This window comes from Strongylocentrotus purpuratus, unplaced genomic scaffold (assembly GCF_000002235.5).
Source record: "Strongylocentrotus purpuratus isolate Spur 01 unplaced genomic scaffold, Spur_5.0 spur5_scaffold_1, whole genome shotgun sequence".
Lineage (NCBI taxonomy): Eukaryota > Metazoa > Echinodermata > Echinoidea > Camarodonta > Strongylocentrotidae > Strongylocentrotus > Strongylocentrotus purpuratus.
The window spans coordinates 37,931,206-37,943,911 of NW_022145594.1; the positions used below are offsets into that span (position 1 = coordinate 37,931,206).

Sequence of the window (12,706 nt, forward strand, 5' to 3'; positions counted from 1 at the left end):
AGGAGGCATCAAGCAACCTCATCATAGTATGTAAGATGACAATATAAAAACATAGTGGAGTCAAGTACATTATGCCACTCATGGCGCCATGTCATCGTTACAATGGCTCTAGCACGGCTGACATTACAGTGCTCGAGCATTTCAAGGACATTATTCCTGCTAGGTACCCATTTTCCTGCGACATGAATTCGAACACGGCAATGTCTTCTCACTCTTCTCATTTGCTTGCTCGATGTCATATTCATGTATTTCCGATGTCTTTTCTCACACCTTATTGTCCGAGTTGACTTCATATTCATACTTGCATGAAGCCCCCGTCATATTCCTCATTGTTCGGTATGATTACATATCCCTGGTCGCTAGCGTTTTCCAGACACTCCTCACTCGCTTGCTCGCTTTCAGATTTCATAGATGCCACCTGATTCTCCTCATTGTCAGGTTCGACATCAAAATCATCCTTGCTTGGTGTCTCCTCACATGTCTTATCGGCTGATTTGCCATACAGAATTATGGACATCTCGAGTAGCATGACTTCCTCAGCAAGTATGACAAATCCGGCACTAAACAGGTTGTCAATCTTCTTTCTCCTGAGGTCAATCTTGTCCATGATTATTTTCATCACTGAAAATTTGTCAAATTCTTCCAACCAGTTTCTTACCCACTCCGTCACAACTGTTGCTGTATCCGTTGTAGGACTCTGGTCATTCTGATCCTTCAAGGTAAGGTGTTCACAGAGCATTTTCAGCTGGTCATCCTCTAGACTACTGCAAATGCTTTCTACAACCCTGGAACCGACTTCCGTAGTGTGGTACCCACCTATAAGATTTAGGAAAATCAGAGAAATTTCAAGCGATGGTACAGAACCTACTCTATTTGTAAGATAGTCCCTTTATGATATGTTTATGATGAAGAAGATATTTTATAACATGTAGAGCCTTCATAAAGCTCCCCCTCACCTACTTTATCTGTATCTCGATCTTCCTCCCACAGTACAAACTTAATAACAAGTAGGCCTATGCTAAAGATGAATTATTGAGAAAAACTAACTTTGCCCGTTAAGAACCCCCTGCACTATTCGATTAACATGGGAGGGGGAGGATGAGGTAAATCAAGAGAAGAGGGGAGTGGGACCTTTCTGTGTAGTGGTCAAGTGGTTAACAGTGATCACGGGTAAGGTTCTTGCAGTGATTCCGCTTGCCCTCCCAGTCAGGTACGCATGGCACCAAATACCTGCTAATAATTCAAAGCCAGCACATCAGTCGGGAAAAAGTAATCAAATATTTCAGAAATACAAAAACAGTTAAAAAAGTAAATTAAAACAAAAGCTACATATGATATAAATCAAGTGCATTATACATTATGCATTGATTTTTCTGTATGGTGCTTACCGGCGAGAATCCTACTGGCAATATTGGTTCTCCCAACAGCGCGAAGACCCAAAGCTAGCTCCAATCTGAAGTGAAGTGGCTGAAGTCTAAGCTGGTTTCTCCAGATCTTCATAAGTTTGAAGTTGTCGTATGCTTCTGTTGTTCCTCGACAGACTGAAAGAACATCTTTCTCCAATCCAAGACGGTCGACCAATCTTACCATATCGTCTTCCGACAATCCCGACGTCATGTTACAAAGTTCGCTGAGGCTTGCGTCATAACCTTCAAGCATGGATTTAAGAATTTTAAATGGGTAAGGAAAAAATACCCAAGTAGGGCAAACGTAGCATAGAGCTTGTAAGAAAGTGCTTTTTTCGTGAAATAGATCCAAAAGAGATACTTTGCTTACACAACGAGAGAGTGACTCGTTGTCTTAATCACTACGACATCTTTTTGACTATATACAAAACATAATCTCAGACATGAGGGAGAACAGATTAAGGTTTTAATGTCCTCTTCAGAACTTGATGAAAGATAATGTCAGTTCTAATAAGGATGTTAACAAAAATTCACGGAAATAAACGAAGGTCACACTCGTTAATTAATTTTAGGAATAATTGTGACTAGGCAAACCATATAGTTAGAAAATAAATGATAGCCGGGAACTGAGCATCTAAAAAAATCCAGGCATCTATTCAACGCTGAATCATTATCAAAATGCGTCTTTTATATGAATTCATACATGCATTCATATTATATGCATGGAATTCTTAATTACCATAGCTTTAGATTAGCAAGTGAATCCTAAATAGACCCGTCCGATATGCATAATCGTACTTGCTATACGTGAATAAGAGTGTGCAATTTCAGATAATCTGAATGACAGTTTGGTGTCAATTAACCCAATACATGCCATAACGTTTTTTTTTACCAGCTCCATATGATAATAATTATATTTATTTCGTTCTATCTCTATGACACAAAATTGTGTTTTCCACATTTATGTATTTTGCGTTCCGGACATGTCTTTGAGTGCCAACAGTCCCTAAGCTACCTTAAATCAAGAATGTTTCTTGACGTAGGTAAATGCCAAATCGGTTAATGCTCCTTACCAAAATAGCCTGATCGAGCAACATCGAAGTAACCAAGATTTCTAATAGCAACACAGAAATCACGACGGCGATGTTTATCAAGACCCTTCGACTTCTCCAATAGTTGTATCAGAAGATGTACAGTTCCTTTGGTTTGTTGTTCCCCAAATGATTTCTCGTTATTCGTGTCCATGTCAAGAAGCGTTGTCAATGGCCAAACATCGATATAAAATATTTTCCATGCCAAACGTACCAGCTCAGCTTGGTAAACATGTTCTGCAGGAAGTCGGTCAAGAATGCTTCCTAAATGGAAAAAGACAGAAAGCGAAATATGTTTTAAGGGAGCATATATAACACGTAATAAATAGCGTTCTATGTGTGTTTGAACGAACTCGGGACATTTTGAGATCGGCATGTGAACGGTGTTTTGTTTGCAAGTTATGTTGTACAGTAGATACGGTCTTCCTAGTCGACTGAAAAAACAGCAAGATAGAGCAGAGATAGCGACGGCCGTCTAGACCAGCAGCACAAATAACCAACAAAAGAACAGAATAAATCGATAAGCAAATAAAAAAAAACAGTATCGTCCTCGTGGGCAGTTGATCTACAACAATTAGTGAACATTCAACATGTTAAAAGGCCTCAAAGATTACATCAAATAGTGTTACCTTATTATAAGAAATCTCTCGAGAGACGGGTTAAAAAATTACACATGTGTTGTAAACTGTTCATAATAATAATAATAAAAATAATGATAGTGGGTTCTTCTATAGCGCTCATGTCTGTCAGACTTGACACTCCTGGCGCTCCCGATTATTACCCTGGCTTTAGCACGGCTGCCATTACGGCGCTCTATCATTTTCAGGATGAATTCCTGCCAGGTACCCATTTACATTACCCGGGTTGAGTGTGGCAAATGTAGATCAATGTCTTGCCAAAGGACATTAGTCCGGTGAGACATATCTACTCGACCACGACACCTGTACATCAAATGAATGTTATCAATTGTGCCATCCAACGCAACATAATCTAGTATAATTCACAAATTATTTGTTGTAGCGCCATTTCCTTGCAATCGTAAAGGGCTTCAGAGTTTGTTCCACAACGTTGTAGTAAAGGGTGGGTATAGAGCGGCGATTGAGAAATTGACACTGTCCCGTGTCTTTTAAGGTCAAAAGGTGAGCTGAACTTTGTACAATTAACAAATATTATGATTCAATTTTTTTTCTTCTCTCTTTTAAATTTCTTCCTTACCCTGTTTTGTATGGTAAATTTTTTCCCCAAGACAATTTAATAGTTTGACTTGTCAGGTGGGATGTGAAAAGAACGTACCTGGTAATTCCATAGCATTGAGTGCTTCTCTCAGCGTTTTACGGCGTTCGTCCATTTCACATCTATTTCTCCATTCTGTGAGATGAAGAATATGTGATTGCTCTTTGTCGTTTTTTATCCCGAGTCTTGAGGTGAGTTCTTCCATCTGTTTCATGGAAGTCATGCTTGCAATCACGTTCTCCAGTTCATCATCGTTCACGTCAAGTACTTAAAAACAATAGATAAAATCAAATACTTATAGTACTCGTTATATCCTGTACTTTCGACTGAAAGTAGACCGGTATTATATGTTATAAAGTTATCACTCCATATTTTATGCTGATGACATCAGGAAAGCAACCCCAATCTTATGACAATTTTTCATTACAATGCACAGTTTACATCATTTGAAAAATGAGTTGTTCAATGCGTGTTATTTCATAATAGAAATGATCGCTACAAGAACAACATTATAATTATGATAATAAAAATAATAATAATAATAATAATAATAATAATAATAATAATAATAATAATAATAATACTTCCATAATTTTACAACCAAGTCTCGTCATGTTTAGTTATATTTACTTCGTGAGGTCCAGCAATCATATTCTTACCAAGCATATGTTATTAGTACCAACTTTAGCTGAGTTATAATCAAGCTGACAAGGTATTTGCTTCTCCTGGGTGGAGAGTAGATTATTTAAGTAGATTGATACATTTTTAAAGGTAAATGATGTTACTAAAAGAACCGTGACACACTTTTTGAAGGATGTATCTAGCCAGAGGTTTTGACTTGGTAAAATTCCTATGGCCTATGAGCAAATGTTTCGTATTCGAGTGGTTTATCCGATTAACTAGGAAAGCAACAATCGTGGTATCGAGTCCCGGCACGGAACTTATGTCTTTGAGCAAGGCATTTTATCTGCATTGCTCCTCCCTGCCCATTTGTGAATGGGTAGCATGCATATTGGTTCGATTAGCGTCTGCGACTAGCTGGAATGTTCCCCCAGGGTGAAGAATGTACACTGTAATGTATAGGGTAGTAATTGAATCCAAAGATGGAGTATTAATAATAATGATTGCCAAGCAAATTGGTCAGTTTGTGATAAAACGCTTTGTAAGAAACATATTTTATCGAATAATTAGCTATGGCCTACTATCTACATAATACATTTATTTCCAGACAATTACCATGACTGTCATTCGCCTCGTTCAATGCATCACTATGGATCGAAACAAGGGCCTGCAGGGAATATCTTTTTGATTCTTTGATATTTTGGTCTCTCCAACATCGCAGCTTCTCCAAATCGTCACCTTCCTCGTCAACTGAGATGCCTAGCTTCTCAAGAAACAAAGGTATCGCACCTGTAGGAAGATGCTTTAGCAAGGACGCCAGATCATCATCGAATATACTGCTGCTATCTGTGAGTTAATCAAAATCAAATAATGGCATAAGATAATGTGTATGGGTCAAGTGATAGATCATGTACCTTTCTTTTGTCACAAGAAAATAAATACTGATAAATAAAGAGTACACTACCTACTAAAATATATAACTAAAATTATACTCACTGAACGTCCTAGCATCAGGATGTGGTCTTTCAAGATTATCACCTGTTTTAACCCTGTAGCTGGTTGTCCCAAATGCATCTGGAAAACATAAAAGGAAAACCACGATAGGTGCTACAAAGTAACGCTTCGCGCCATCTAAAATGTACTTGATGATAAGTAATAACTATACAAACATACTTTTCAAAAGCAAAGTTTAAGTTGATTTTGTAATGGAATCTTACCCGTCATATCATGGCGGCCAATTTTGATGGTTGCATCATCAAGCATGCATCTCTTCTCGAAGTTGCAGCATTCCTGTCCGTCTACCCAGTCGTTGACCATTGACTGAATGAGAAAACAATTTTGGATGTTTTCTTCCATGATGGTGGCAATTTTATTCTGATCGGTGATTATTACGGCCTTAGCAAGCCTCTTGCAATGTCTTTCTGTCAGTCTGTAGACGAAACCTTCTACCTCTTTTGGGGATATCGCCTTCATTAGTTGATCAGCAACTACGGCAAAACAAAATATCAGAAGCCGTGAAATGTGCAGTGTTTATCTTGTATAAATACTTCTGTATCAATCAAATGATGATAATAGAATCATTACAACAAATATTAAGAAGAGTGATGGGAAGAGAGGAGGAGAGAAAGAACATGAGAATGAGATAAAACAACCCATCTTCCTGGTTAGGTCGCTCACATTTTGTCCCATGTATGTAAATAAACAGATATCTCGAAAAATGTATTACTAAGTGAGACGTGAATTAAATTAAACCCATTGCCTACACAAACCAAATTGCCTCTGTATTCTGTCTATGTGAAAGAGAAATTTGATAGAAAACGCTAATAGCACTGGCGCACAGATGAGCAGCTCCTGGGCGACACAAGGGTTCACCCTTTTCAGAGTGGAAAGCATAAAGAAGACGGGGAGATAGGGAGGATGAGAGAAACAACACGAAAATAAGATAACAAGACCTTATTCCAGGTTCTTTCCATTACATGATGTCCCTTATTAAAGTGTTATTGATAAACCCCAAAGCATTACAATTTTCGTGATCTATATCAGCTAGGTTTTAATTTTGCAAGAAACAGACACAATATTTTCTCACACATAAGTAGCATCATTGGAAACCTTGCAGAATAACACATGGTACTCACCCATGAAGAAAGTCCTATCTAGCGGTTTGCACTTAGCTCTTTCTAGAGCCAAACTTAACGGAATGACTTGATTTTCATTGTGTTTTCCGTCACACCATTCCCTCAGGACAACCATAGCTTCCTTGATAACGACTCCTTTATTCCCAGACATATTAGGTCGAATTTCACGTTTCTCGGGGATCAGTTTACGAAGGAATTGGTGAATCTTTGTTTCATCACCAATACTCCATAAAACGTGTTCCAATAGTTGTTCAGAAGCCGCAGTCTCTCTATTATATCTCGGGTCTGTATATAATGAACAAGGTCGTAATCATAACCATAAATATACTACAACACATTGAAATCTATTATTTCTCCTGTTCTTATAGAAGTCTCTATTAAAGGCACATTTATTTTCATGCACTCTTTTTACTTAAAAATATACATGGTTCAAAGTATACGCTATTTACTCATTCAATCAGTGGCATTAAATGGTCCAATGATACTGCATCGAATACTTATTAAAAAAAAGTGTTGTTTTGTTAATCATTTCCACCTTTTAAAAAAATCATGTTAAAACAAAACGAACAAATAAATAAAAACAATTAATAAACCTAGTACACCGTGGATCATTAATATTTGATTGGAATCAATACACACCACACATTTCTTTCCAGGAACGGGCAAGTCCATGTCCGACTAATACATTCTTCAGTCTCATTCCCTCATTGTCAAATTTGTTTGCATCCTTCCAGTCACAGAGTAGGTCATAGGCCTTGTCTTCAGTTAGTTCTTCCTCGATCCCAGGAACCTCAACTTGAAGATCGGTAAGGGCGGCCCTTAGAATGTTCAAGTTTGTCTTATACATATCATGTACCAGGAACCAGAGTTCAAAGAAGGATACTTTCCCTGAGAGGAATCATAACACATAAATTGATGAGTATTTATACGTAGCTATATCAGAGTGACATAAGAGGAAATCGAGAAATATGTTATTGCATAAAACTTACCATGAAATAATGTCAACACTCAAATTCATAATGAATATTTTATCGTAAAAAAAAAAAAAAAAAAAAAAAAATACCCTCGCTAAAAATGACAAGGATTCAAGTATTTTATATATAAATGTGTATATAAATATAGATATAGGAGTGGGTTAGGTTAAACTTTTTATTGGTACGAGTTATACAGACTGTTTCGCCAGAAGGCTCATCAGTAACATAATATATGTATAGATATATAAGTGATATTTTGAAGTATATATAAATAAAAATGTCCTAAGCAACTTGTTAGCGATTATGTCTACATGTGGAGGGAGAGACTGCGTATATGCTTGTGCGTGTGTGCGTGTGTGCGTGTGTGTGTGTGTGTGTGTCGCGTGTGTGTGTGTGTGTGTGTGTGTGTGTATGCGTGTGTGTGTGTGTGTGTGTGTACATGTGTATGCTTTTGTAAGTTTGTTTGTGTATCTGCATTAAATAAATAGGATTCATAATTATGTTCATGCTAGATCAAAATAAGTAGTTACCATTTATCTGCGGGTCTGGATGTAGTAGCATGGCTTCCTGGTCGTCTTTTTCTGTACAGAACGAAAATAGTTTCAGAGAAACAGCCTGAGAAATTCCAATTGAATCTATATATGAGGTCAACAATCCTTTTCATCAGGGGTTTTCCTCCCATTATATCTCAGTCCATGTAAAGGGTATTGGGATTATAATATTATGCGCGATATAATTTAAACATATTTTATCCCCAACAAAAGCATATAGTAGGAGATTGGAAATCATGGAAATCTGGCTAATTTTTACGAACTGATATCTGTTTTCATCTTGATATTCATCACGACATATTCTACACTGAGTTAAATTTGGTAAATATGATAAAGACATGATAAATGTGAAGAAATACTGAATGTGCAACGGGTAATTTCTTCGAATACGACTGCTGAATACGCGTTGACTTTGTGTGTAACTGGCTGTGTAGCCCCACGTATTCACTTGTTGGTGTGTGGAAAGGGTGAAGCGACGATTGCTCAATACGCGTACGTTGACTCTGTGTGTAATTGGCTGTGTAGCCCCACGTATTCACTGGAGAGTGACAGTGTGTGGAAAGGTGAAGCGAAGATTTGAGGCCAGTGGTTGGCTTGATTATGAGAACAAATGGCTGACGTCGATCAGAAAAGAAATAAGCAGGCTGATGAGGTCAAGATAACAATAAATGAAGAAAAGAAAGGAAACAATTCGAATGAAAGTGAGCCCTTGATTATTAATGAAGTGTTGTGCTTCATTCAGAACCACATCAAGAGAACGACAAAGGATAAAATTGTGGAGTGTGTAGCCCGCAGTTTTTCTCCAGAAGCAGTGATCAGGGCAAAAGAAATGTTAGCCAATGATAAGAGACTGGTGAAAGGAAAGTTGAAGAATCGTAGGAACACAAACGCCAGACTGAAACATGAACAGACGGCTGATGATCTTGTAGAAGCCATGATGTACTTAGATCAAATAGGAATTGAAACTAATTATGTGGTCAAAAACATATTCGTGCTTCCAAAATGTGACCCAAAAGACATAGATCCCTATGCTATGCTGCAGCGAGTGATGCTTCTTGAGGAGAAGGTTGCTGTGCATGAATCTTTGATTATGAAGAATGATGCTCTTCGAAAACAGACGTATGCCGAGAGGGTAGCGGATACTGGAACGGTGCGTCAGCAGTCCATGGAGTCCCGCCGATCGTCATCTGTCGTACCTAGAGGTGTTACAACTTCTGCGAGTAGATCCAGAGACCATCCTGGGCGTGGGGATCCCTGTGAGCAACGCATTCAACGCATTGTCTGGGTCTGTGGAGAACGTCGAGGATGTGATACCCAAACGAGTGATGACGAGGCAACAACAAAATCAGCTGATGGAGAATGGTGCAGAGCGCAAAGGAAAACAGATGTCTGATAGCGAAGTGAGTGATAGCCAAAGTAGATCATTGATAAAGGAGAAGATTGATCAACATGAAGCGCCATGGATTAATGTCTCTAAAGAGAAGAAAGAAAAAAGGAAAGCAGGGACTCCTAGGAGTGATAGTAAAGTAAAGTCTGCATACAAGGTACACGATAGTGTGAAGAGTGGTGTAGTTCATGGGGCACCTCTGCCGAAGAGAGATTTCTTCATATCTAGAGTGTCGAAGGACACAACTGATGAGCAGATGTTGGATTATATAACGGGTCAAGGTGTTACTTCAGCTGAAATTCAGTGTGTATCAAATCCGAATGCTGCATACTGTTCATATAAACTCACTGTGCCCGTTATTGAGAAAGACAAAGTAATGGTCGGAGATATATGGCCTTTATGGTGTGTGTGTTCAAAGGTGGTGGAGGAGAAGCAATCAGAACGATGAACATGCTGCATAACATTTCAATTATCTCTTATAACACACAATGTGCGAATGATGCAAAATTACCTTTTTTACAGGAGCTTTTTGGCTTAGCTGATTTTTTACTGTTACAAGAACATGGGTTGTGTAAGTCACAGTTCGGATGGTTTGATAAATTGCAAAATGGAACAGGAAAACATGGGGTTAGTGCAATGAAAGAAGATGTTTTGCTAAAAGGGAGACCTCATGGGGGATGTGCAATCTTATGGAAACTTGACTTAAAACTCAATGTGGAACCTGTTGTTTTAGAATCTTCGAGGTTAACAGCTGTAAGAGTTACTCTAGATGACGGGAAAATGCTTTTAATATGTTGTGTATACATGCCTTGTGATGATAGGTGTCTATATGGAAATTTGGATGAATACAAGATCACGTTAAATGAGCTTGACTCAATATTACAAGGAACCCCCAATGATTATGTATGTGTATGTGGTGATTTTAATACAGATATCTCTCGAGACTCTCACCAAGCTACGACACTTTTGCAATTTTTAGGCCAGAATTCTTTTTACTTATGTCAAAATGATCCTTGTTGTAATTTTGATTATACGTTCTGTAGCAAGGGTAGTGGTGTAAGATCTCTAATTGATCACTGTATGTTATCAGAAAATCTAGTTGAGGCACTACATGGGTATGAAACAATTGACAGTGTTCACAATTTTTCAGATCATCTGGCAGTCAAGAGTGTGCTAGATATAAAGATAACAGAAATTGATCAGGAAACAGAATCAAAGGAAAGGGAAGGGAAAGTGAACTGGAAGTTTGCATCATCAAAAGATTTGGAGTTGTATAAACAAAAACTGGAAGAAAACTTCAGGCAAATTAAAATCCCTGTTTCAGCCATTCAATGTAGGGACAGGTTATGTAGAAAACATCATGACCTCATTAATGTATTTCATGATGATATTATCATTGCTTTACTGAGTAGTGCAGATGCTATGATTTCAAGTCACAGTAATTAACAGTGTAAAGTGGTGCCTGGGTGGAATGATCATGTTGAGGCCTATTTTAGGAGTGCATTATTCTGGCATAAGATATGGGTTGAAAATGATCGTCCATCTCAGGGATTACTGTATGGATTAAGAAAGAAAACTAGGTCCGAGTATCATAAAGCTTTGAAATTGATGCTGAACAAATCTATGTCAGTTAGATGTGATAAAATGGCAAATGCATTAAAAGAGAAGAATAGCAGAAATTTTTGGAAAGAGGTGAAGAAACATTCAAAAAAGCCTAAGGGTTACCCAAACAGAGTGGATGGTGCTCAGGGGGAAGAAAATATAGCAGAGTTGTTTGCATTGAAATTTGGAAGGATATATCAAAGTATTGGATATGATGAAGGAAATATGGAAACGTTATTGAATCACATAAACTCCACTACACAGGAGAAATGTGAATGTAATGAGTGTTTACAGAATGACCATGTTATAGGAGGAGATGAAGTATCTAGAGCAATACTTAGGTTAAATCATTCCAAAAGTGATGGTGTAACAGGTGTGATGTCTGATCATATTATACATGGAAAGAAAATAATCAGTGGATATTTAGCAATGCTTTTTACTGCCATGTTATGGCATGGAGTGTCGCCAGATGGTATGCTCAAAAGTACAATGGTACCAATACCTAAAGGTCGTTGGAAAAATTTGGGCGATTCAGGAAACTTTCGTGCAATAACACTTGGTAGTATCATTGGTAAAGTTTTGGATTATGTATTTATGAAAAGGGAAGAAGGGAACTTGCAGACTAATGACCTACAGTTTGGATTCAAAGCAGGGTTATCAACTACACTATGCACTGCTATGGTTAAAGAAACTGTATCGTACTTTAATCATGAAGGGAGTAATGTGTATGGATTATTGCTAGATGCTAGTAAAGCATTTGATAGAGTTAATTATGTGAAATTGTTTGACATTATGCTGAGCAAAGGGGTCTGCCCAATGATATGCAGGCTATTGCTTAATATGTATAAGAATCAAAGGCTAAGGTTGAAATGGAACAATGCATATTCTGATTATTTTACAGTTAAAAATGGTGTTAAACAGGGTGGAGTTATCTCTCCTTGCATGTTCTGTTTGTATCTAGATGGGCTGATAGAAGAGTTATGTGACAATGGGATAGGGTGCTTTATGGGCAATGTTTTTGCAGGAGCATTTGGTTATGCAGATGACTTGACACTGCTGTCACCTAGCGTGACTGCTCTTCAAGAAATGATTAAAACTTGTTTAGATTATGCCATTAAATTTGATATTCTGTTTAACCCTGAAAAGAGTCAGTTAATAGTTTTCAGCTGTAATGGTAAACCAGTTATGGATCCAGGAATCACGATAAATGGAAGACATATTGATATTGCATCAAAAGTAACTCATCTAGGGAATGATATTTCTAAGAATATAAATGATTTTGATATCTCAAAGTGTGTTGGAGATTTCAATCGACAATGTAATATGTTTTTGTTTAATTTCAAATATGCTAACTCTCACATAAGAAATATATTGTTTCATAAATATTGTTCGAGTTTCTATGGCTCACAGTTATATCCTCTGTTTGATAAATGTTTTGATAATATTTGTAGACAATGGCGGGTTGCAATAAGAAGGGTTTGGAAAATTCCATGGCAGACACACTGTCATCTTTTGCCTTATTTAGCAGGTGTTATGGATCCAGAGTTATGGTTTGCAAAAAGATGTTTATCTTTTGTTGTGAAAGCTATGAATTCCAAAAATTATACAGTGGCACATATAGCTGGAATGGCCAGGTATGGAGCTTACTCTGTGTTGGGAGGTAACATAAGATTCTTGAATGATAAGTACTTCATGGATAACAATGA

The 12,706-nt window shown here is 37.6% G+C and overlaps 1 protein-coding gene across 1 annotated transcript; it reads right to left on the minus strand.

The window, feature by feature from the left end:
* Positions 1-295: 295 nt before the first annotated feature.
* LOC105438440 lies at positions 296-6,637 on the minus strand. The gene is made up of 8 exons (XM_030978772.1): positions 6,487-6,637; positions 5,569-5,838; positions 5,348-5,425; positions 4,967-5,197; positions 3,791-3,997; positions 2,480-2,761; positions 1,389-1,649; positions 296-816 (listed from the first exon to the last, which is right to left on the minus strand). Exons 1-8 carry the CDS (start codon positions 6,635-6,637, stop codon positions 296-298), a joined length of 2,001 nt encoding a protein of 666 aa, XP_030834632.1.
* Positions 6,638-12,706: the final 6,069 nt, after the last annotated feature.

Coding starts and splice junctions, on each gene's coding strand:
- LOC105438440 (XM_030978772.1), bottom strand. CDS start 6,637: ATGTCTGGGAATAAAGGAGTCGTTATCAAGGAAGCTATGGTTGTCCTG. Junction 5,426..5,568: donor TGGCCGCCATGATATGACGG/GTAAGATTCCAT, acceptor TATGTTTTCCAG/ATGCATTTGGGACAACCAGC. Junction 3,998..4,966: donor CGAGGCGAATGACAGTCATG/GTAATTGTCTGG, acceptor ATTGTTTTTAAG/TACTTGACGTGAACGATGAT.